Here is a 23485-nt window from a genome sequence, read left to right as displayed (position 1 = left end):
GGGGTTGCTATGAACCAAGTGCAGGACCTGGCATTTACCCTTACTGAATGTTATGTGTTTGAACTCAGCCCATCAGTCCAGCTTATCCAGATCTGTCTGCAAAGCCTTCCTACCTTCAAGCAGATCTACAGTCCCACTAACTTAGTATTGTCTGCAAACTTACTGAGAGTGCACTTGATCTCCTCATCCAGATCACTGATAAAAATGTCAAACAAAACCTACACCAGTACTGATCACTGGGGAACACCGCTGGTGACCAGCAGTCAGCTGGATTGAACTTCATGCACTACAACTCTTTGAGCCTGACCATCCAGCAAACTATGCACTTGTCCAAGCCATGAGTAGCCAGTTTGTCCGGGAGAATACTTTGGGAAAATTTTTTTACTAAAATCCTATGATAAGTAGACAAATTGTGAACATCAGATGACCTCTAGTATCAAGGACAGTGTTAAAAAAAAAACTGATCAATGAATGACAGGTCTACCCATACATCCTCAGAGATCCTGGTTTAATCTTCAAGCACGTAAGTCTTAAAATAAGCATCTGCTAGGTTCACACATAGAAGGAAATTTTGAAAAGTAGAACTTCATTTTTTAGATCAATTACAAGTACTCTTATCTCACTATTTAAGTATAGGGAATCTAAAGCAAAGAACTATTACATAACCTGAACCTCTTACAGTAAGATTTTTCTGATCTTCCCAATCCAAAGCAAGATTTACCTTTTTCCAGGCCTCTCCAATAGATTCATGCAAGCCATAAGGAATTAGCATCTGCAGGCCTTCACATGTTCTGTACATCTGACGACATACAAAAATGAAAGCTCCTTTAACAACTGGCAAAAGCTCGGATCCAGATAAAAGAGTAATGTCGTCATGAAGAAGTTTCTTTGTAAACTGAACAATTACATGAACAGCTGTAGGACTAGAAATAAAATAACATTTTTAAATGTTGGTTTGTAGTCATCAATGAGCCTTGAAACAAATCCTTTGACAGAGCTTATAAAAATTGTTCTAGGGGTAATGGAAAGAAACTACGACCCACTATGGAGGGACCAACTATATTAATACTTGCAACAGCAGTCAGAATAAAAGAAATGCACAGCAAGTGATTTTACTTTGGTTACGGGTTCACATAAAACAAAAATGCAGTCACAACCTTCCATCTAGTCCACATGGCCACAAACTACACAAACTGTGTCTTTTATATGAGTCCAGTTGGGAAAAGTAACAAGACAGTCATTTTAGCTTTTATTTAATCAAAAAGGCTATCAGTATTCTTGAAGCACATCAGGCAAAATTTATTTGTTCTTCCTCTTTCCTATCTGAGAACTACTTCTGAAGTCTTCTAGGTTAGAAATGCAAAATACAACTCTTTGCCCAAAAGAGATCAGTTTCACCACCATTTTCCTCCAAAAAGCTTTTACGTCCATACTCCCATAAAAACGTACACAACTTCTGAGCTTTCCGCTCTCAGAAGACATACATTCCAAATAATTGACAGTCACGGACGTTAGGGTTATTTTCATGACCTGTAGCTTAGATACTTTTAAATGCTAGTCTCAATTTTACTGCCCAATTTCATACTTTAGCATCAGCTAAGAATGTACTACACACAGGATTACAGGATTACACAGATACTAAATTAGGCATGCTGTTACAAATGTCAGCTTCTGATACAAGGTATGTCTCTACTACATATATTAATAAGTGAATGTTACATTAAATCTATTGTTTCAGTAAATTAGGTTGATTTTTAATATTTATTCTAAAAACAAGCAAAACAGACAATGTAAGACTTTGGCCTGAACGGCAGCACTATGAATATACTGGAACTACATTCAGAGAAAAAGAAAGCTCTCAAATGAATAAGAAAAACAAGTAAACCATGGAAATCTTCCTTAATAAAAGTATTTTAAAGTGTATTTTACCTGGTTATACACATAAATATTTCCCTTACACATTCTCCAAAACACTTCCTACTTTAATTGATAATGAGATACTTTTATTCCAAACATAAAGAAAACATATCATGCTACAAAAAAAAAAAAAATTAAAATGAGTCTCGCTTCATAAGACTAATGCAATTCATTACTCACTAATGTTATTCATTAATGTTCTCTTACCTATCTTCTTTCGCAGAGTTTTTATTTCCTCCATAAAGAAGAATAGAAAGACCTTCTTCTACAGCAGCAAACCTTGCCAAAATATCAGCTACATCAATTAAAGTGGTTTCAAGGCAATTTATATATACCTGTTTGGAAGCCAACAAAAAAAAAAATTTTTTAATTCAGTGCTTTTGTGAAAGCTGTTTATTCAAGTCTGGCTTATCTATGCAGAACCTGAATGAAGGTCACCTTTCTGATGTCTGCTTAATGGTTTAAACAAAAAGTAAGCAGCCTACGTTCAAATGCCATCATATAAAAACCTTCATCACAGAAGGTTGTAATTGCCACTTTTAATGATTATGGCAGAAATCTAATGACTACACAGACACAGAGAACACACATTTCTAAACTCTCTTCTCTTTTCCCACAATGAACGTGGAAAGACTCTTGATAAGCCACTTAGGGATGCAAGAACAGTATCTGAGTCAAGGTGAAATACATGCTAACTCCCTCTTTGCTGTATATGCACTGGCAACTCTTTGGCAAGATATGGAATTCCAATTTCACAGGAAAATCTTGTGCGTCCACCTCATTTCTTGGCAGCAGTAGGTCTAAACAGCCTCTTGCTTCAGAACCATGAGGGAAGCCTTCCCCACTGGAGCAAAGCAGAAGTCATCTGCTAATTCCTTATTCATTTCAGAGCACTGAACCTCTGAGCTGTAATCAAGAGGACCTGAACACTTAACATTAGGATTCAGACTGGTTAGTCTAGTACTATCACTAGTGAATGTCCTACCTGAATAAAGGCTAAATTGGCTATTGCTCATTAGTAAGTAAACTCACTATTTCAATAGTAGACAAGCAAAATACATGTACTCCATGAAGGACCTGTCAGGGAGCAGAAAGGGCAAGTTGCTCTGCAAGAGAAGGGAAGTCAGGAGCCAAGAGTAATAACAAGGCAGCCAGAGGCAGTGGCTCTCCATCTGATGGGCAGGTAGTCCCACCGTACCCAAGCAAGTTGAGCAGACCAGGTCCAGTGATGGTAACCAGGTTCACTCAACAATTCAGATCCCTTCCATGGAGATGAGAGAGGTCTGAGGTTAAGCCAGGAAACTGAATCAGTGAGCAATCAGGGTCAGACAGACCAGTGATCACCATGCAACTCTACAATAACAAGGCAAGTCTGAGGTAAAACAAGCAAACAAGTCTTGTCTGTGGGATGGGGTTCGGATCAATGGGGTGCCTGGCTTCAACGCTGCTACAACAAAGTACAGGCAGGAAATGAGGGTGAGAACCTCAGCTTAAAACCCACTCCTGAGATGGAGTGAGTCTACGCTGAGACATTAGAAGAGACATTTCTGTGGGGGATCTCTGATGAGGCTTCCTCACAGAGCTTTATCAAACAGCTGTCTTCAAGGTTTGACATCCATACCGCTACCTAAACTGGCCCTGAGCCCAGGCAACTAAGCCCAGGGGTAGGATAATTAGGGAGGAGATGTGCCCAGGGCCTGCCAGTACACAGCAGCTATAATTCTGCAGAACTTATTCCAGGGTCCTAAAGGTGGTCACAAAAACTCTGTTCCTGTCAGTATGCCTCAATCTGAAAATAAGGAAACATTTTATTATTATTATTATTATGAGGGTGACTGAGCACTGGCATAGATTGCCCAGAAAGTTTGCAGAGTCTCCCTCCTTGGAAATATTCAGAAGCTGTCTGGACATGGTCCTGTGCAAGTGGCTTGAGTGGGAGGGCATGGACCAGATGACCTCCAGAGGTCCCTTCTAACCTCAACCGTTCTGTGATTCTGTGAATATACAGAATGAATACACGGTCATGAAATAACCGGAGCTGTTTTCACCCAGAAACTGAGAAACACTCTGAATTACCAGAATTTATAAACAGATGTTGTACTTACAGAAAAGAATGACAGTTTTCAAAGCAAGAAAAAATACCCTTTGGTAATTTCCCCCTATATACACCCAGAAAAAACAGAATGGAGTCAACAGTGAGATGACTTTTAGGCAAAGATGAGCTAAGGAAGATTACTGTTCCCTGTAATGCTTGTTAAATAATTTGTACATCAGAGCAGGGAATAGGCACTGCTATCCTGAAGTTGAAGTCCACTGCTTAAATCCCCTCCACTCTTCTGTTATTCATCAAGGAAAGCTGGACTCATGGGAGCAGGGATTTTTGCAATGCTATGCAATCCAGCTCCTGCTTCTTCCCTCACAGGTAGCTCTATATTTTATATAGTGCACCAAGGAAAAATAAATGGTATTTACTTTACAATTTAAGGAATTTACTATTATTGCCAGTGGACAAGGTAATCAGAGAAAAATATAACTTTATTTCAAAACTTGACCTCGTTGCAGGAGTACATATAGATACTATATTATTAGGTAAATGGGAAATCATTTAATTTCCTGATTCTTCTTGTGAAAAAGGTCACGGAGCAAGAGTGTAGAAAGCATAGAATAGGTTTCTTTTTTTCTCTTTAGAATTTATTTTTTTCTTACTCGGGCTTTGTTTTTCTTTTCGTTAAATTTTCGTGTTACACAGAGGGTTAAAAAACTCTCTCTGACCATTTATTTTTAGAGTACCGGTATAATTGTTCAGAATTTTAAGAAAGGAACATACTGTGCTGTCATTGTCTCTTCAAAAGAGTATTATTATTATTTTGTTTTCCCTGTGCAAGACAAAAATACACATAGTACTTTGTTTATTTACAATGTGAATACTATGTTCTGTACCAGCTATGCTTCAGCAGCAATTTAAGAGACTACAGAGCCCCCAAAGTCAACACTACTGCCCACAAACCAATCCTTCTGACTACTCCTGCTCACAGCCACCAAGTTTCTTCTTCCCTCTCTACTGCACATATGGAATACCACTCTGCTTAAAAGACAAAGTAAGGCTAGCACTTAACTGGAGTGGATTCACAGTCCAAATGTAAAAAACAAACAACAACAACAACAACAACAATAACAACAAAAAAAAACAGCAGAACTTTTTCATTAGGCCTATTCTGCAACTGAGGAGCCCTATGCCCACAATCCAGCACTGGAGAGACAGACAATAGATCCTTCCTAGGGATGCGTGATTCTTAGGTGTCTAAGAAGTGCCAGTGGTTTGGCTGGGAAACAAAACCAATCCCACTTTTTGTAAAGGAGGAACAGGGTTACCCTGACTTTTCCTATCTTTTCCAGCTATTGGTTTGCCAGAACTGATATAAAACAATTTGTACCTTCATTGGAACAAATACGGCACGTTCTAGATTCACAACACATATACAGCCTACTACAGCCACTGTGCAATAAATGTTCCTGAAACCTGTTTTGTTTTGTTTTAAAGAAAGAAAACAAAACAAAACAAAACACCAGTTACTAAATTGCAGGAGTGCTTACAATTGGTGAAAGTTATGCTACCTATGAGTGACAGCTGGCCATGGAACAAAGAAAAAGGAAAAAAAAGGAATAACTGTTAGAGGTTGGATTCATTGTTTTACTAACTAAAAACTACTAATGTATACAACTGTCTCTCTACTGTATTTTATGTTTTAGAATAAAATGCAAACGTAAATATTGATTGGGGTATTACACAGGCTTCCATCACAGCCAATCAATGCCTTATTACCTCAGTACTATCTCTAAAATTTGATTATCAGTGTCCAAGCTATATGCAGGCTCAGCGACTTCTTGTCTTTTAAAAAAATCTGTGGTACGTTTCTGCAGCCTACAATAAGATCAAGACAACTTGACATGTTAACCCTGCAAAAATATTCATAGATAGCCTTAAATAAAATGCATAAGCAACGCTACTAAACTCAGTACAGATACTCACAAAGGAGTTAGGAGTATCACAGAATCACAGAATGGCCAAGGTTGGAAGGGACCTCTGAAGATCATCTAGTCCAACCCCCCTGCCGAGCAGGATCACCTAGAGCACACTGTGGAGGATGGCATCCAGGTGGGGTTTGAATATCTCCAGAGAAGGAGACTCCACAGCCTCTCTGGGCAACCTGTTCCAGTGCTCTGTCTCCCTCACAGTAAAGACGTAAAGAAGCATTGACATGATTTAGCTTTTCCAAGGCTATGGTTTTAAACATTAAATAAATATATACTTTAAAAAATTTATTGGGAAATACTGTTTACATTTTTTCAAAAAGCACTGGCATATTTTTGATGGATTGAAATATTTACAGGCATTAATATAAAGAACCTTTTCTGAAAAATAAACAAACTGCACTGAAAAAATAATCAGGAGAATGTTGAAAAAAATTTAAGAATCTGGATGAGGTATTTAAGTTAGGAACCTAAACTGTCTTTACAAGCTTCGGTCTCAGGAAACTAAAAACTTCTCAGTTACTAGCTTCTCTCTAAATAAGACAGCTCAGGCAGCTAGTGCATGCCATCTGCAGTTCAGGTCCTCAATTTCTGTGTCTTGAGACTAACAGTCACCTAGATCAATGTAAGCATCTCCATCAAAACAAAAAAATATAGGATGGTCTGAAACTTAAACCACTTTGCAGGCAAGTGCAACTAGGCTTTCAAGTACTTAAAGGTAGATAACATTACACAAGATTTTTACAATTTTAATAGAGATTAAAAAAAAAAACCTCTTTCCCCTAACATTTCAGAAAAACATATTTTACTCATAATAACTGCTGAAACAATTTTATTTCAAGTTGCCAGCTGAATTTAAAAATCAATAGAAGTTTCCTTTTAAACAGCAGACAGAGCTGATAAGAAAGGTAATATACAAAATACACACGTGAACATAGGAAAAAAATCAAGTAAATTTCCAAAGGGAATAGTCTCACTACAATTCAATTTTTGCTACTATTCACAAGATTTGAAGAAAACCACTTTTGTCAGACAAATCATAATGACAGCATGCACTACTTAAGGAATACTGTAATAGCTAATATAGAAAACACTACAGAAGTTACCACATGATTACATAAATCTTCAATGTAGAAAATATATTAAAACGATAATATTCTACGGATTTAAAAATTATTTTGAAGACTACTACAAACCTCTGTACCACTCAGTAAACTCTGAACAGGATGAAGTAGGGCATCTATCACTGCATCTGTATATAAACATTCAGCAGCACAACCTGTTTGATCACAAAAAACTTGCAGAATCTCCATAACAAGACTTGCTGGAGAATAATTGTCTGTCAAACACAAGAAGTATTAATTTATATTTCAACTTACACAAACATATCTATATAGCATATGCAAATGCTTTTGAATCATAATTTCATTAAGCACTGATTTAACAGAGAGATGAAGAAAAGGTAGGAGAGGAAGGAAAAATAAAAATCTTCACAAGTAACAGACCCGAAATTTAAAATTGAAAAAAAAAGTTACCAAAGGTCTCATTACTATTATACATACTAGCATATATTAAAAACAAACATTTACCTGTATGCACTGCCAAAGTTGTCTTTGAATAACTTGGAGAGCAATAAATAAGCTGAGTAAATAACACCAACAGATCGGCTAGGGATACACAATCTATTAAAAAAAATCAAAAGAAGAAATTAAATTGAAGAAGAAATTGAAATTAAAGTGTGACTTTAATTTTATAAATAAAATGAATTATGTAAATATGTAAGCAACAGTTTGTTTTGTTGAGAAAAATCAACATTATGCATAGAATCAGAATGGTTTGGGTTGGAAGGGACCTTAAAGATCATCTAATTCCAAACCCCTGCCACGTGGGCAGCAACATCTTCCACTTGATGAGGTTGCCCAAAGCCTCATCCAACCTGGCCTTGAACGCTTCCAGGGATGGGGCATCTACCAACTTCTCAGAGCAACTAACTATGCCTTCATAGTAAACAACAGGTACATGTACAACTGATACATCAAAGGACATGCATTCCCAGGGAATCTACTGGGCTAATTCATGATCAACTTTTAAGGCTTAATCTTGCTCCCAGCTTAGCCAATTGCATTTTCACCATGTCTTTCATTGAAGCAGATGGCAGCCAGAGTTTGAAAAAATTGAATGTACATGGCTGTTGGAAAATGCATTACCTTGCCACTAGATTAAGTGATACAGATGGAAAAGAGACAAGCTGTCAGATACAACCCTTCCTCAGGTCTCAAACAAAAAACAAACAACGCTTAGCCAAATGCATGCTGGGAATTATTGCTCCAAGTTTAATGCAATTATGTTAATAAATCAGACAATTTGTGAGGAAAGGATTGGTATCCATGGAGCAGAGAAGGAGCAGAGAAGACAGATGACAAGATCATTACTTTTGCAGGGGAGAGAAAAAAGTAAGCATCATCAATGGATCACTGCTTAAATGGAGTTATACAGATAATCCATAAATGACAAAAGGACTTGATTAGTGGATGTTTCTTCCTCACCACTGTTCTATACAGGGTGTAAAGTTCTGATCCTCAAACCAAAGGTACAAATTACCTTCAAAAGACAAAAGAATTACTATCCAGAAACGTTATGAATTCTATATTGGATTAATAGAGATATTAATAGAATGGAAAGCTACAATTGTTGCCACACAGTGTATCACTACATGCAGATTTCTCTGGACTTGCAAGGGCTTTTACATCTCAGCTCCCCTGCCCTTATTAACACCTCTGTTCCACAGATACTGATAGTTTCTTCTACACTGCTTTATCTTAATTATGTTAATAAGTCAAACTCAGTGCAATTGCTTTCAGTTTACATTTAGCTTGAAGTACTGATTTTGTTTCACATCTGAAAAACTTCTGGGTGCATGAACATGTCTCTTTTCCAACCAATTATATCAACTACCTTAACAAAACATATTACTCGTACCTAAAAAGACTGAAGCACTTACATACTGAGCCACATCTCCTTCAACATGAAATTAATATATTAGACATAAGGAAAAAAGTGGTCTGTTCAACCATATCCATTAAAGATTAAAAAACAGTGATGATACTGAAAATTTCCCATGCCATCTTTTAACAAAGCTTTGCAGGCACAGAATCGCTAAAACAGAACATCATCCTACGATGTTCACAACATTGAAGTGGAAACATATCAGGTATAGGCATACTGTTACTCAACAGGTTCCATTTTCCTCACCCCTCTCTCTTACCTTTTTTATTTTTCAGCTGTACTGGAAAGAGACTTCGGCCTTGCTTATAGATCAACAATCTGCCTAAAAGGCACAGCGAATGAACAAAATAGACATACTGCAATTCTGGTCCAGTGTAAGAAAATTTCTGCTTATCACCTACAACAATAAAACCAAAAAATTAGAACTTGTCTTTTTTAATTTACTTGCCAGTAGTTGGCTACTACCTGTAATATATATGAGTCATTTTGTATATAAAAGCAGAGAGCATAAGTAATTAACCACTGTTATTAGTACTCTCTCAAAAGACAGACAAAATATTTTTGAAAGAAGAAAATCGTACAGGATTTCTTTATCTTGAGGTAGCATGCTCGAAGACATAGAGAATGTGAATACACATGCAAACAATGCAATACATGCAAAGATACTCACTAGAATACTGCTGGGAAAAGCCACTGACTCTAGAAGTTGTATTAACTGCTGCCTTGCAAAATTCAAAATAATCAAAACATTGCTGGACAGCTGCGTTAATCTGTGGGAAAAAAAAAAATAAAATAAAATGTCTGGCATTTTACAAGAAACGTGTTTACTTTCGTATTCTAGTATTGCCCATTAACAAAAGAATGTAAACTTTCACATCACTGCAACTACCTCATGTTTCAGCGCCTTGGTTGGGGTAACCATCAAAGAGGATACAAAATTTTACACGGCTACTAAAACACATTAACACAAACTTCAGCTATATAAGCGTTAAGAGAACAGAGAACATGCAAGTACTCTGAGAAGTTAATAACAATCTGTGATTACCATATGGTTAATATGGAAGATTTTCATTATTCATACGGAAAAAACCTCTGTCTACACTACAAGTACTAAATTGTAAGTTTGGTTACTGGGTGCTGCCAGTGTTATTACTGACCTTTGCAAAACTGTTGCATCATTAACATAACACATTAACATAACACATTAACATAACATAACATATATTTACATAGGTAATCACTGTATATACAAGTTGAAATTGTATCATTGTGTATCACAGAATCACAGAATTGAAGGGGTTGGAAGGGACCTCAAAAGACCATCCGGTCCAACCCCCCTGCCAAAGCAGGTTCCTTAGAGCAGGCTGCCCAGTTAGGCGTCCAGACGGGCCTTGAATATCTCCAGAGAAGGAGACTCCACAACGCCCCTGGGCAGCCTGTTCCAGTGCTCCGTCACCCTCACCGTGAAGAAATTCTTTCACATATTGGTGTGGAAATTCCTGTGCTCCATTTTTTGGCCAGTGTCCCTTGTCCTGAACCCACAAACAACTGAAAAGAGGTTGGCCAAATCCCTCTGTCTCCCACTTCTCAGGTATTTATACACATTAATGAGACCCCCTCTGTCTTCTTTTCTCCAGGCTGAACAGACCCAGGTCTCTCAGCCTTTCTTCATAGGGAAGATGCTCCAGGCCCCGTATCATCTTTGTGGCCCTCTGCTGGACTCTTTTCCAGGAGAGTGTATTTAGAAACAAATCACAATGCAGCATATGCAATAAATTTAAACATACGTCTTTGTTCATTTTGGAGCTGCTAAATTTTTTACACACTGAAAAGGTAAAGCATACAGACATGCGCTAAAAAAACACACTTTTATTCCATGCTTACTCATTATATTAGACTACTCTGCTAATGAACTTCCTATCATAAACTTTTTGTTTTATGGAGTTTGATTTTACTTTGCTGACACTTTGAACCCATAATGTTTCATAACACAACTTAAAGAATACAATGTTTTTCTGAGTCTCTTTCAATCAAAAATCCAAATTCAGCATTGAGTTTTTGCATTTTTTCACGCAACATTTTCTATTTGTATACACTGATAGAAATAATACTAAATATGCATGCAACATAAGGAATGCATCCAATGTTTTTTCTGAGTCTCTTTCCATCAAAAATCCAAATTCAGCATTGAGTTTTTGCATTTTTTCATTTTCTATTTTTATACGCTGACAGAAATAATTCTAAATATGGATGCAACAATGCAACATAAGAAATTAACAGATAATAATCCTAATTAAATACTTGCTATAAAACATTCAAATTTCTACTTACCCAAAACAGAACACATACCCTTCTTCATAATTCAATCATAGATAAAATTAGTAAAGAAAAAAAAAAAAAAGGCTAATCTAGATAAAGAATGTGGAACAGCTCTGACAAAAAGGACAAAGCAAAAACAAGTTCCAAGTAAAATTTCCTTGGGAAATACTTACCAAAGATTTATATTTCTTTTCCAAAAGCCTAAGTACCACTGTTCTGCTGTAATATGCATGCTAAAATCACAAAGAAAAACTACTGTCAACTCCAAACATATAAATTTTACTTTTGAATCAAAAAGTCAAAATTACCTCCAATTCTGTTCCATTAGGAATCCTGTGCACAGTACATATTCAACGTATTAAACTCTAGCTCATGTAAACCAGTATTATACCCAACTGGGCCTTTTTTGCAGTAGATTAAGATTTAAAAAAAGGTCATTAGAAAAATTCCGAAATGTGCAGAACATTCAGTAAAACAGAAAAATTAGTAATCATGTTGAAATGCTAGACTACGTGTTTCACACTGTCATGTAAATTGTAAGTAATAAATTTATACATGGTAGTCTGCAAAGATCTCTAACATCCACTACAGCAGACAACTTGCATAAGATAACATAACTGTACTCTCACGCTCAGCACCTCTTCCAAAGAAATATTTGAGTCTTTTGGCAGATATCAATCAATTACAACAAATGGACAGAAAAAAATGACCTGAAAAGCAGCAAGTTTCCCAAAATTTTATGTAGATTAGTAACCGAACAGAAAGGGATGGAGCAGTGTTAAGGGGCAAAGGACATAAATGCCTAAAACAATACACTTCCTTAATTATAGTTCTTATTATAGGTTGTTATCAAGGTCACAATAGGTCTCTGATAACAGTAGTTATAAATCAAGCTTTTGAAAATACATCTGACATCAACAAGTTTTACTTTTTTTCCCCTTTGCTTTCTTTTTGCTTACCGTCCACTTTTTAAACCATACAGCTTTGATATCTAGCAGAGCCAAGAAGTAGACTGGACTCAAAAAGTCTTGAGAGTCAGGATAACAAGGATCGTGTTTTACTGACAACAGTGACAAGGTACTCTCCACTATTTCTTCCATGTACCTTATGATACAAATAAGAAAAAATTAAAACAAAATTCACTTTCCATCAGTAATATTCATACCCAAAATTTATTGTAAATCCTTGTTGTTCGTGCATATCTTAAATATCAACCACGTTATCTTTAATTTGGTCTTGTAAGGATATTAATTCTTTTTGTTACCATAAATAAAATGAACAGCAACATACATGTATATTCTCTTATACGATTACATATTTCGTAAGCACTAAATGTTACACTTAAGACATTGTAAATGCTTTGAAAGCTAAATATGCAGCTTAATAGGGTCCACGACCACTCCTATATAACTTCCCTATTCCACTTTTCCTTAGCACTGACCAGTCATGTGTGGACCCTGTGAAAATATAATTAGATGCATGTAATTTTAGCAAAATACATTAAAAAAAAAACACTAAGCTAAGAGACAGTGACTATTGAAGGTGACATACTTTTCAGGATGACGAATCCAGGAAGAAGGAGCTTCCTTTTGGTACTCGTTTAAAAGACGGACCTGTTAATATTCGTATAATTAAAAAAGATTACATGATGTTTCAGTAACAACAAAAATTATAAAAGATATGGAAAGTTCATTTATACCTTTTTAAGTAAATGATTTATGTCTGCATTAGATACATCCAGACCTGCTGAAATACGAAGTGAATATTCTCCGGAAAGGAAGTAAAATTCCAAGTGTTGTGCTAAAAAAGAAGAAATAAAACCCACCTCGATGACAAGAGTGGCAAAACAGACCATATTATACAGTTCCACAGTAAAAGATAATCGAATTTCAGGAAGTACATGACTCTTGGAGTCTTAAATATACTTTAATGCACATACCTAAACTTGTATAGACTTCTCTTGTCATATTAAATGGGGATGAAGAAAATGTTCTTGCATAAAACCTAAGAATTTTCTCCTAAGGAGAAAAAAAAAAAAAGAAAAAAAGCAATGTATTAAATGTATTATGTAACCATGGAATTGTATATTAGTACTGCACAATAACCAATATGTGAAGCTCATTTTATAAATATATAGTTTGGGACCACAGGAGCATACAGTATGGAAGACATTTTTCTTGAATACATCAACTGACAGGACCAGTGTAAAGCCTCACTGAGATACAAAGAAGCAGATCAGGTAATATTACTATACTTTTCCATTAACGTTAATGTTTTTATGTCATTAACATGCCAATGACTTGTAACTAGCATTATTTTAAAAACAACTGTAGACTTTCTAAACTGAAAGAGTAATTAATACAAGACAGCAACTGAGACAGCATTCATTTCTCTGAAAATCACTTTAAAATTGGGAGAAAAAAAGAAGAAAAGGCTTAATTGACATAATAAATAATCCGAAAGTAGTTTAAGAAGCTACCACATTTTTTCCTCATCAGTGCCTGTGTAATATTAATATGTATCATTTTCTTATCATCATGGAGTATACACCTAACTTAAATAGGAAATATTAACATGATATGTTTTACATGAGTTTTGGCAACATGTGTTTTGTTGTTGTTTTTTTTTTAAACCATTCAAACCTCATCACTCCCCATTAAAAATACATAATGGTGTACAGCAATCTCTAAAATTCTATCGAAGCCCTGCTGTAATCTTTTAAATCAAGACCTGTTGGAATCAAACAAAGTTTTTGAAATGAAAAAAAAAAAAAAAACTATCTGATACACATGCACACAAGAAGTGCCTTTGGATCCTGCTAAAATAATCATAACACATATACAACTTCTTGCTCCTTCTCAGTACTGTTTACTACAGCTACACAACTGATAACTAAACATAGAACATCAGCTTACACTGAATGTTACATCAGGATCTGACAGAGACATCATTAGATGCTTACGCAGATTTGGCCAACCCGCAGAGTTGAGTACATTTGAGGGAGGGGCAAAGCATAGTGTCTGCAATGCTTCTTGGCGAACCTGAAGTGGTCAAAAAGACAAACAATATAAATCTGTTCAGAGCAACCTCTCAAATAAATAATTTACAATATAATTTGTAGGAAGGAAGAAATATGACTTGGTTGTACATCAGATAAGGATTCCCAAAATACTTATCTTCTGCTACATTGTCATGGTGATTTGGACAAAACAATGCATCAGTGAGCAGAGGAAAAAAATACATTTTAAGAAGCAACAAAGCCATTTCAAAATATTAGGTTTCTATACTGCATGCAAGTATTATATTCATTTCTGGTTTACTTTCTGCTTGTAATCAATTATTTTGTTATCAAGGATTATAGGAAAACTACCTTATCACTGAATGCTACAATTGCACCTAGCAGTTCATAAAAAAGTCTGTAAGGAAAACTGGAAATAAAACACTCTATATTTTACTGCAGAACTTTCATCACCTTCATAACCTAAGTAATTTAAAATAACTTTTTTTTTTTGTTCTATTTGTAGACAACTAATCGCTAGCCCTTTATTTTATATTGCTGAAACCAACTGTAGGAAATTTTAAGCATATTTCATAGCATCAGATTTTTTACCTAGTTTTCTAAGAAAACGTGGCGTTATATGATCACTTCTATACCAGTTCCCATCTACCATGACTTTTTCAATTGCTAGACAATCACAAGCAAATCTTAATGAGAGAGAGCGAGACAGATTGATCAAAACAATACTGATTTTCCAAGCTTCAAAAATATTAAAAGCTGACTGGTGGTCAGAGACCCAAATTAGTACTGACACTGACAGAAAGGCAAACCTAACTTGGACATTATATATTCCACCTGGCAGCAGCTTGTTGATGAAACAGCAGGCACCCCTCTCTTCTGATAGGAGTAACTCAAAGGACAACAGGGAAGGTATCAAGATGGGCAGAGGATATGTGTGCACGAAACCAAGGCTGAATAACTTTACTTCTCACATAACTAAAATTCCCATCTATAACACAAACTCTAGACCAAAAAAATAAGATACTTGCTGCAACTACAGTTTTTGAGCCAAATGGTTATAAAGAATAAAATATTTCACTGCAGTGCACTTACCACACTGAAGCCAAGATATATGAACCGACACGAGATTCCACTTACGTATGTAAGAACAATTACATGCATATAGTCTGTTCTCCAATACACCATAAACAATCATTTGTATTAAAATTTCTTCTTTTAAACTTACTTCCTTAGGCTGAATAGGGTCAAGTCTTTCTACAAGCAGCTGCAATTGTTCTTGACTCATGAATGTATAACTCTGTAATACACATTATAAAATGATCATTAGTGTATTTTATTAAACTGAATAGCAGAAGATTAAAATCATCAGTCATTTTGATATCTAATTTACTTTTAATAATTTGGACTTCATCATTTATACTAATTTAAATTAAAGTCAACTTTCTGAATATTGTCTGAGGTTTGGCCAAAGTTAAATTTTCAGCAACAAAATTCTCCCTTATGCATTTTTCTTTGTTTTACTTAGAAGTTTCCTTAATCTTCAAAAAATGCCTTATAAGAACTCATTAAGTCATACAGTACAGTGCAGTACTCTGGAAATGAACTACACAGTATTTGGCTCCTAAAAATCACAAAAAGTTGGATGAGACGTAGCTTTTACCATTATTTTCTCTTGCTTACTTTCCATTATTTTCAGTACTTGCATAGGCACTTCAGAGTATATGCAGAGGATTCACCTCATCTAGTATGCGTTGTATAAAGGTTAGACAGCTAGTATAAACTCAGTAGTTCAATTTGCAAGAAAGGCAATTCATTCATTTTAGAATATATCAAAGATAGGAAGGATGAATCATTTTCTAGGGCTGCTTCTCAATTTCTGCTAGCAGAAACTTAACAGTTGTGCAGTATCATGCTTATTTCATAATGTAGAGAGAAAATAAATTTACTTGATTGAACGAAGAGTCACTGTCAGAACAGTTGTCTGTATAATAGCCACTCTGACATTCTTTCTTTGTTTTACTATCCATCTCCTTATTACGTATTTGATCTTCTTCAAACTTATTAATTAAAGACTCTACCACAACCATCATGATGTTCTTCAAGGCATGCATCATTTTTCTGTATCTTCAAAGTAAAGAGGATTTTAATATTAAAGAGCATAAAAATCATGAATTAAAAAAAAAAGTCACTAATTAAGTCATGAATAACTGAATATGGCATAATGCTACTTAGACCCAAACTCATTGAATGAACAGAAGTGAACAAAAAACAAATGCAAATCCAAAACGAGCAATAAAACATGCAGATATTTAGATCTTTCAGGACACTACATTTTAAAATTGTAATAAAACTCTCTTTTGCCCTTCTAAAACCATTCAATGAAATCATCACTAATGTAACCCTGTACTGAGAGTTTTTTAAGATGGAACGATGTGAACCCACCCAAATGGAGAATGTGTCCCTGACAGAACAGATCAGTTCATTGTTACTGTTTATGTTTCCCCATTTTTTCTTTTGCTATAAGCCTTGAACAGAACCTAGCAGAAGAGAACATGTCAATCCTGACTCTTGAGTACAGGCCATGTACACAAACGAATAATAACATCCATGCAGAAGCAATTCAAAATAAACAGCAATTCAAAAAAAAGATCTTTGGTGCTTCAGAAAAATATCCTATTTTAAAACTGGTATTTTATTTCAAGTTATTTCTTACTTTAAGGCTGTTACTACTAATTTTAAGGTCACCAAGGATATTTTAAAGTAGAACTGAAGTACTGCATAAAATCATTTTAGTGGTTAAAACATACGAAGGACAAAAATTATCTTTATTGTTTTTTTCTCTCTGCTTTTAATTTCACTGTTTTCACATTGTACTACTTTAACTTGAATGAAGTCCTTATCATGTTTCTCAATGACAGCTAATAAATAAAAAGGCACAGATCTGATTCACCATGATGACAAAAGTATACTGTCTGCTTTTCGTTAGGAAAACCATACTTTTAGAACTGCTTTCAGCATTATTATGTAGGCAGATTTTGTACAAGAATTCCAAAAATAATGTGATACATAGATTAAACTTTTGAAATTTCACATTCTTTCTGGCACAAACAGCTGTATATACTAAAATCTGTTTTATAAGTACTACTCACTAATGCTTTAAAGAACCACAGAAACTACCTCCCTGTGCAAATTCGGTATCTGAAATTTCAGTAAAGGAGCTACAAGCCCTTATATTCCAAGAGGAAGTTCCCTTCCCAATGCCCACAAGAAGGGAAGAAAGTTTGTAGGGAAGAGATGAATAAAAAAATAACTGGTGCTCACAGAGGTTTGTCTATTTAAGGTTTATTTACTAAATATGGTGTTCAAAGCCAATGAATCTGGACCACAGACACTGTAATATGCTGAAGTAGTTTTCCACACTAACCTACTAATCTCTGCCTGGTTGACTGTCTGAGTCATATATACAGAAAATCTTGGATAATTCTACACAGTTGATATATGTAACAATTGTGCCACATACAGACAGCACTGCAGAGGTATCTTTGAATCCAAGGAAGAAAGCTCAAACACCAATTTCTAAACTCGCCAGTGACAGCAGATCTAAACATACTACTCTCAAAAGACACCTCGCTAGATATCAATGAAGCAATCTTCAAAACACACCTAATGTTTTTAATGTTTAAATGTTTTTAAGTATTCTAATGCTTGCCATGCAGAATCTCCATTTATATCTAAGGAAATTACCATACTGTAATACTTGATAAGAATACAATATTTCACTTAGGCCACCTTCCATATCACAACTGAATTTCATATGCATATAATGAACTAACATGAAATAGTGACTCCTGTCTTTCAAATCTTACTCCTACCTAACTCCAATCTCAGATATCTCAAAAGCTCCATAGATTTGCTACTGATCATTTTATGAAATGGTTCACACTCTTCATTCCGGAGTGAGCTGAAGCATGACAAACTGAAATGTGAAGAGTGGGAATATCTGAATTGCTTAGCACTGATTTTTGAATGCAAAGAATCACATTTGTTACCATTATGTTTCAGAATTTTTGTTTTTCAAAACACATTCTGGAAAGAAAAAAGTAAGACAAAGACCAAGAAGTAACAAAAATGTAAATTACATGCACATACTTACTCTTTTGATTCGCGAGTCTTCTTAGTAACATGTTGGACAAAAGTGTCATAGCCTGATACTTCACCCTGATTTTGAGCAGCAGTACATTTTTCTGTTTCTTCCTCAATCACAGAGCCCAGATTATTATTTATATATTGTCTAAGGTATTTCACAAATTCATAGCTGAAACAAACATAAAATTGAAATGTATCATTACTTTGAGCTTACCCTCAAACATTTTCAACGTTGCATTAATATTAGCCATCTCCTTTCATGACTTTAAAGTAAAGATTTATGACTTTCAGAGAAATAAACTTCAACTATGAAAACACACAATAAAGTTTGATTTTCTTCAATACAGTCCTTCTCAGCATATTCTAGGAAGGAACAATATCAAATAGTTTCTAATTTCCTGTTGTGCTTCTTCTAAGACTAATGTAAAAGTCTACTCGGACAGAAGATTAATGTTTTACAGACAAAAACAAAATAACAAGAAATCTCCTATTTAAAATTCTGAAAGAAACATTACTTTCAGCATCCTGAATATAACGCTGTCTTATGTTATCCTCATCTGGTATTATTCATTTCAAAGTGAACATACAAAAGGAAAAGAAACACAGAAAACTCGGCTTATAAATTCATCCAACATAGAGGCATGTATAAGACTTTAAAACTGTGTCATGATGATATGCCAAAAGTCTCACCCAAACTCACAGACTTCCTGTCTATGATATGGACGTGTTAAATGTAAACAAACTGGCACTTTGCATTCTTATTATTAGATACTTACACGAACATAACATTTAAAAAAAAAAAATCACTGAACATACTCCTCAGATCCCATCTTCACTAAAGAAATTGATGAAAAATAATTTTCAGAATATATAAAGTTTTGGGGTTTTTTTTGTTAACCTTCTGATTTGCATAAAAGACAAGGCAAACAATCACATGAAAAAAATAATCATATTCACCACTAGGTGCATCTTTGTATTTTCATTTTATCAAATGCAGATCTGCAACTACTTTCATTAATTACAATAAATTAGTAGTAAGAAAATTTTAAAAAAAGTCAGTTGACCATGTAAATATAGAGTCTAAAGCTAAAAAATGTAGAAGTAAACAAAAGCAACTGTTATAAGTTAGCTGCTTTTGCTTCTCTATATTAAAAAAAAAAATTATACCCAAGATACAAAAAAAAAGTCACAGGAAATCTTGTCTTCTATCGTGATACATACTTTCTCACTGAATTGCCTACCTCAAGTTCCATCAGGTGTAACAGCCCTATATTTTTCCCCCGCTTATTTCCTTTCCCACATCACTTTTGTTCTCAATGAAAGTAATGGAAATACATTTCAAGAAAGATACAAACACATTTATTTGCATTTTCATTTGTCTTCAAGGCTAGCTTTTTACTTCTGCAATAATGAAACTGCATGAATCTCCACTGAATGAAAGCTTTCATAAAACTTTCTTCCTTTTTTTTTATGACAGTAACATTTCCATCATTTCCGTGGTATACATTTTTGCAGTGACTGCTTCACTCTGAAATACACAACAATTACATCATTATTCATGTCACAAAGTCTATGTCTGCTTGATGTCCTACAGCTATCTTCTGCATCATTCTTCCAGTTTAAAAACATTTTGTGAGTGTTTCAGGCATTTCAAAACTACTTTTGTAGGCTTACAAAAGATGCTCCAGGAAAAAAAAATGTTAAGAACACTCTAAGATTTACATTTAAAAAAAAAAAAGTGCTAATTATATATTGTAAAAAAAAATCTGATTTTTACTACTGCATACAAATTTCAAATTAGATTCAAATTTCCTTTTTGTTACTTTCTGAGGTCCCTGTCTCTCTCTTTTCTACATCACAGTGGGAACAAAAAATAGAGTAGATAAGTCTCAAAACCTGGCAGGTAACCAGCTTTCTCAAGAGAAATCAAGTCACAGAACTCTGGTCATGAAAATGTCTTCGAGGTCATTTAAGCTTGGTATTCTCTTGACTTGTCACAGATGCATCCTGAAAATCCTCCATGTAGTAAGAAACAAGCATGTAAGAGTACCATGGAAAGGAAAAGAGGAGTATGGGCTCCAGAAATCTAGGGTAGCATGTAAGAGAGGCCACACTGTCAAATCTGATTTAAGAAAAAAATGTGATGCATTTCTGCTTTATTCAAAACTTAAATTAAAGAACTTACTGATAAGATATACAAGAGTTCAGCAATATATGCTAGACAGAACAATCAAAAATGGAAGCCAGAATAAGGTAAATTTTTAAAAGGGTACCTGACAAACAAAATAATACTGTCTTGCAGGGAGTGTCAAAAACACTCCCCGACAGTCAGGATTTTTTCTAAATTCTGTTTGCATTTGCACTTAGTACATTATGATAGAAGCATTTAGGTTGGAAAAGACCTCTAAGATCATCTTGTCCAACCTTTAACCTAGCACTGCCAAGTCTACCATTAAACCATGTCACTAAGCTCTACATCTACATGTTTTTTGAAGATCTGATTACGTGTACATGTGCATTACTGTTGACAATGTTTAGTAGGAATTGTTGAGCTGTTTATAAGAGAGAAACTTACAAAACAATTACAGTAAAAATAGTGTGTTGCCAATAGTGGGGGGAAAAAATCAGGAAAATGGCAAAATTCATTGTATTCTCTTTTGAAATCTTTTGTGATTTCATTAGTGTCAAGAATCCATATATAAAAACATACATACGCACTCACACATCAATATAAATTGCAAACATTTCCCATGAATAACATAGCTCAACACATTTCATCTCCTTCAAAATATTAAAAATAGCAAAATAGTTTTACTTGTGGAAGTTTTCATCAGTTTCCTCCAAATGCAAGAGGATCTCTTCTGCACATTCCACTGACGGGGCTCCAGTGATTTTTTCCTTCACGCTTTGCAGCAACTGTCTAAGCATAGACTGCAACAGAGCTTCATCTTCACTTGTAAATTGAGACATCTGTATGAAGCAAATACAAAAATAACATGCTTTCACAGTTTCTTTCTTCTTTCCTCACCTTAAGATGAGGAAAATCATAGAATCATAGAATAGCTTGTGTTGGAAAGCGACCTTTAAGATCATCTAGTTATAACCCTTCTGCCATAGTCTGGGATGCCACCCACTAGATCAGGTTGCTCAGGGCCTCATCTAACCTTGTCTAGAACACCTCCAGGGATAGAGGATCCACAGCCTCTCTGGGCAACCTGTGCCATTGCCCCAATACCCTTACAGTGAAGAATTTCATCCTAATGTCTAATCTAAATCTATCCGCTTTTACTTTAAGACCATTCCCCCTTGTCCTATCATTACCTACCTAAGTAAAAAGTCCTTCTCCATCCTTTTTATAAGACCCCTTTAAGTACTGAAAGGCCACAATGAGGTCTCCCCGGATCCTTCTCTTCTCTAGGCTGAACAGCCCCAGCTCTCCCAGATTTTCTACATAGGAGAGGTGCTCCAGCCCTTTGATCATCTTTGTTGCCCTCCTCTGGACTCGCTCTAACAGGTTCAAAAGCATGAAAAGCATGAAATCTTCAAATGGTCACTTTTTTCCTGTTACACACAGCATGAGATTATGGTATCAAAACACATGACCACAGATATGAAGTATTCGATAGGGCCTATTTCAGACAAACTGGAATCAATATAATTAAATCAGTTTTAATGGACCTCCTGTCATCTTAGGGCAATATTCTTAATGAGAATATTGTATTAAAAAATCCTACAGTTCTGTGTGTAGTTGCTTGAAGAACAGTCCATCAAATAGGCACAAAACTATACCGTAACTACAAAAAAAAAAAAAAAAAGGTTTCAGAGATGTAACAACTACCTTGATGAGAAACCTCTAAGAGTCTCCCACCTTCTTCTCAGATAGTTTTGGTGCCCCATCCTGATTTTTTGGATCCCTCTGTTCAGAGCTATTGCAGTGCCCATGGTAGAAGGTGTTGGCAGCTTTTGCAAGCAACACGGGCCATGTGGAAATGTCAGATTTTTTTTATTTTCCTGTAGTATCAACAGCAAAGTGACTTGACAGAGTCCTCCCATTTCAACGCTATGGCTACTAGGAAAAACTAGGAGCAGCAGCAGTGAGAAACTGGAAATATCTATCAAGTACAGAAGACAGTGTCTTACCAGTTCAGCTCTCAAGAGTTGCCCCCGTCACTCCCCGTGCACCCCCCCTCCAAAAAAAACAAAACAAAACAACAAAAACAACCACCTTGACACAGCTAGGCATTGTTAAAGTGTAAGTTGCACTGGTTAGCAAGCCATGCAAAACACCATTCAAATTACTCAGAGAGGCATATTATGGAAATATCGGTTTCATCTATAGCTCCCTTTGAAAAGTCTCATTTGACTTAAATAATCACTAACTTGCTTATCTTAAAATTCATTTGTAATGGCTTGTGCTTTGGTTTATTTCAGCAGGCGTATCACTCACTGAGTTTCCCTGAAATTTTTACGTGATATTTTTCTCTCCGGGAAACCTTACGGCTGCCTGGTTTGTGCAGCCTTTTCAAGCTCAAAAATTCATTTCAGTGCAATCGCCCCACAGCTGAAAGCCTGCCCCAAATCCTACGGGACGACGGAGGAAGAGCCCTGTAGTGGCCCTATTTACCCACCCCCGGAGGCATTTCACACGAGCCTTTGCCTGGGCAAGCTGTTGGACAATTTTAGCAGCCAACCACCGAATGTAGACAGCAGCAATCGGGCCGGAATTCCCACCTCTCCCAATTCCCACCGCCTGTCATTTCAGCAGCTCGCAGCTTTCGGCACGAAGCAGACTGCACACGACAACGCCCGAGAGCCCTCCCTCACCCGCCACCCCTACGGGAAAGAGCCGTGCCCGGGCCCCGGCGCCCCCCCGGCCCGCCCGGCGCCCCCGGCCCGCCGGGGACCGATCACCTTGCGGCGGCGGCGGCCCTTAGCAACCGGCGGCGCCCGCTGCCGGCTCTCGCAGGGCCCGCAGCGGCATCGCGAGAGGCCGCCGGGACGACGAGGGCCGGGCCGCGGACGGCTCCTCCCTTCCCGCCCCGGGAA

At 36.0% G+C, this 23485-nt stretch overlaps 1 protein-coding gene across 9 annotated transcripts in view; it reads right to left on the bottom strand.

The window, feature by feature from the left end:
- TBC1D32 (TBC1 domain family member 32) overlaps positions 1-23485 on the bottom strand; it is a gene marked incomplete at its 5' end in the record, with an annotated part of 86578 nt that extends 63093 nt beyond the window's left edge. For 4 of the 9 annotated variants that reach the window (XR_013949716.1, XR_013949717.1, XM_080588372.1 and 1 more), the window contains 16 exons: positions 722-923; positions 2125-2252; positions 7146-7288; positions 7539-7631; positions 9215-9352; positions 9626-9725; positions 11448-11507; positions 12234-12378; positions 12826-12887; positions 12974-13074; positions 13214-13292; positions 14190-14315; positions 15519-15590; positions 16240-16417; positions 18447-18608; positions 21255-21409. Coding sequence is in view for 7 of the 9 variants with exons in the window: in XM_080588372.1 (XP_080444498.1) it covers positions 722-923; positions 2125-2252; positions 7146-7288; positions 7539-7631; positions 9215-9352; positions 9626-9725; positions 11448-11507; positions 12234-12378; positions 12826-12887; positions 12974-13074; positions 13214-13292; positions 14190-14315; positions 15519-15590; positions 16240-16417; positions 18447-18608; positions 21255-21409 (1944 nt within the window). Of the gene's footprint in view, positions 1-721; positions 924-2124; positions 2253-7145; positions 7289-7538; positions 7632-9214; positions 9353-9625; positions 9726-11447; positions 11508-12233; positions 12379-12825; positions 12888-12973; positions 13075-13213; positions 13293-14189; positions 14316-15518; positions 15591-16239; positions 16418-18446; positions 18609-19680; positions 19968-21254; positions 21410-21764; positions 22229-23350 lie in introns of those variants that run through there. The other 5 variants (XM_080588370.1, XM_080588371.1, XM_080588375.1 and 2 more) reach the window with 5 other exon arrangements.

Source organism: Anser brachyrhynchus (assembly GCF_964034855.1).
Source record: "Anser brachyrhynchus genome assembly, chromosome: 3".
NCBI classification, from domain to species: Eukaryota; Metazoa; Chordata; class Aves; order Anseriformes; family Anatidae; genus Anser; species Anser brachyrhynchus.
The sequence above is the reverse complement of the archived record's forward strand: the minus strand, read 5'-3'. Positions and strand labels throughout refer to the sequence as shown.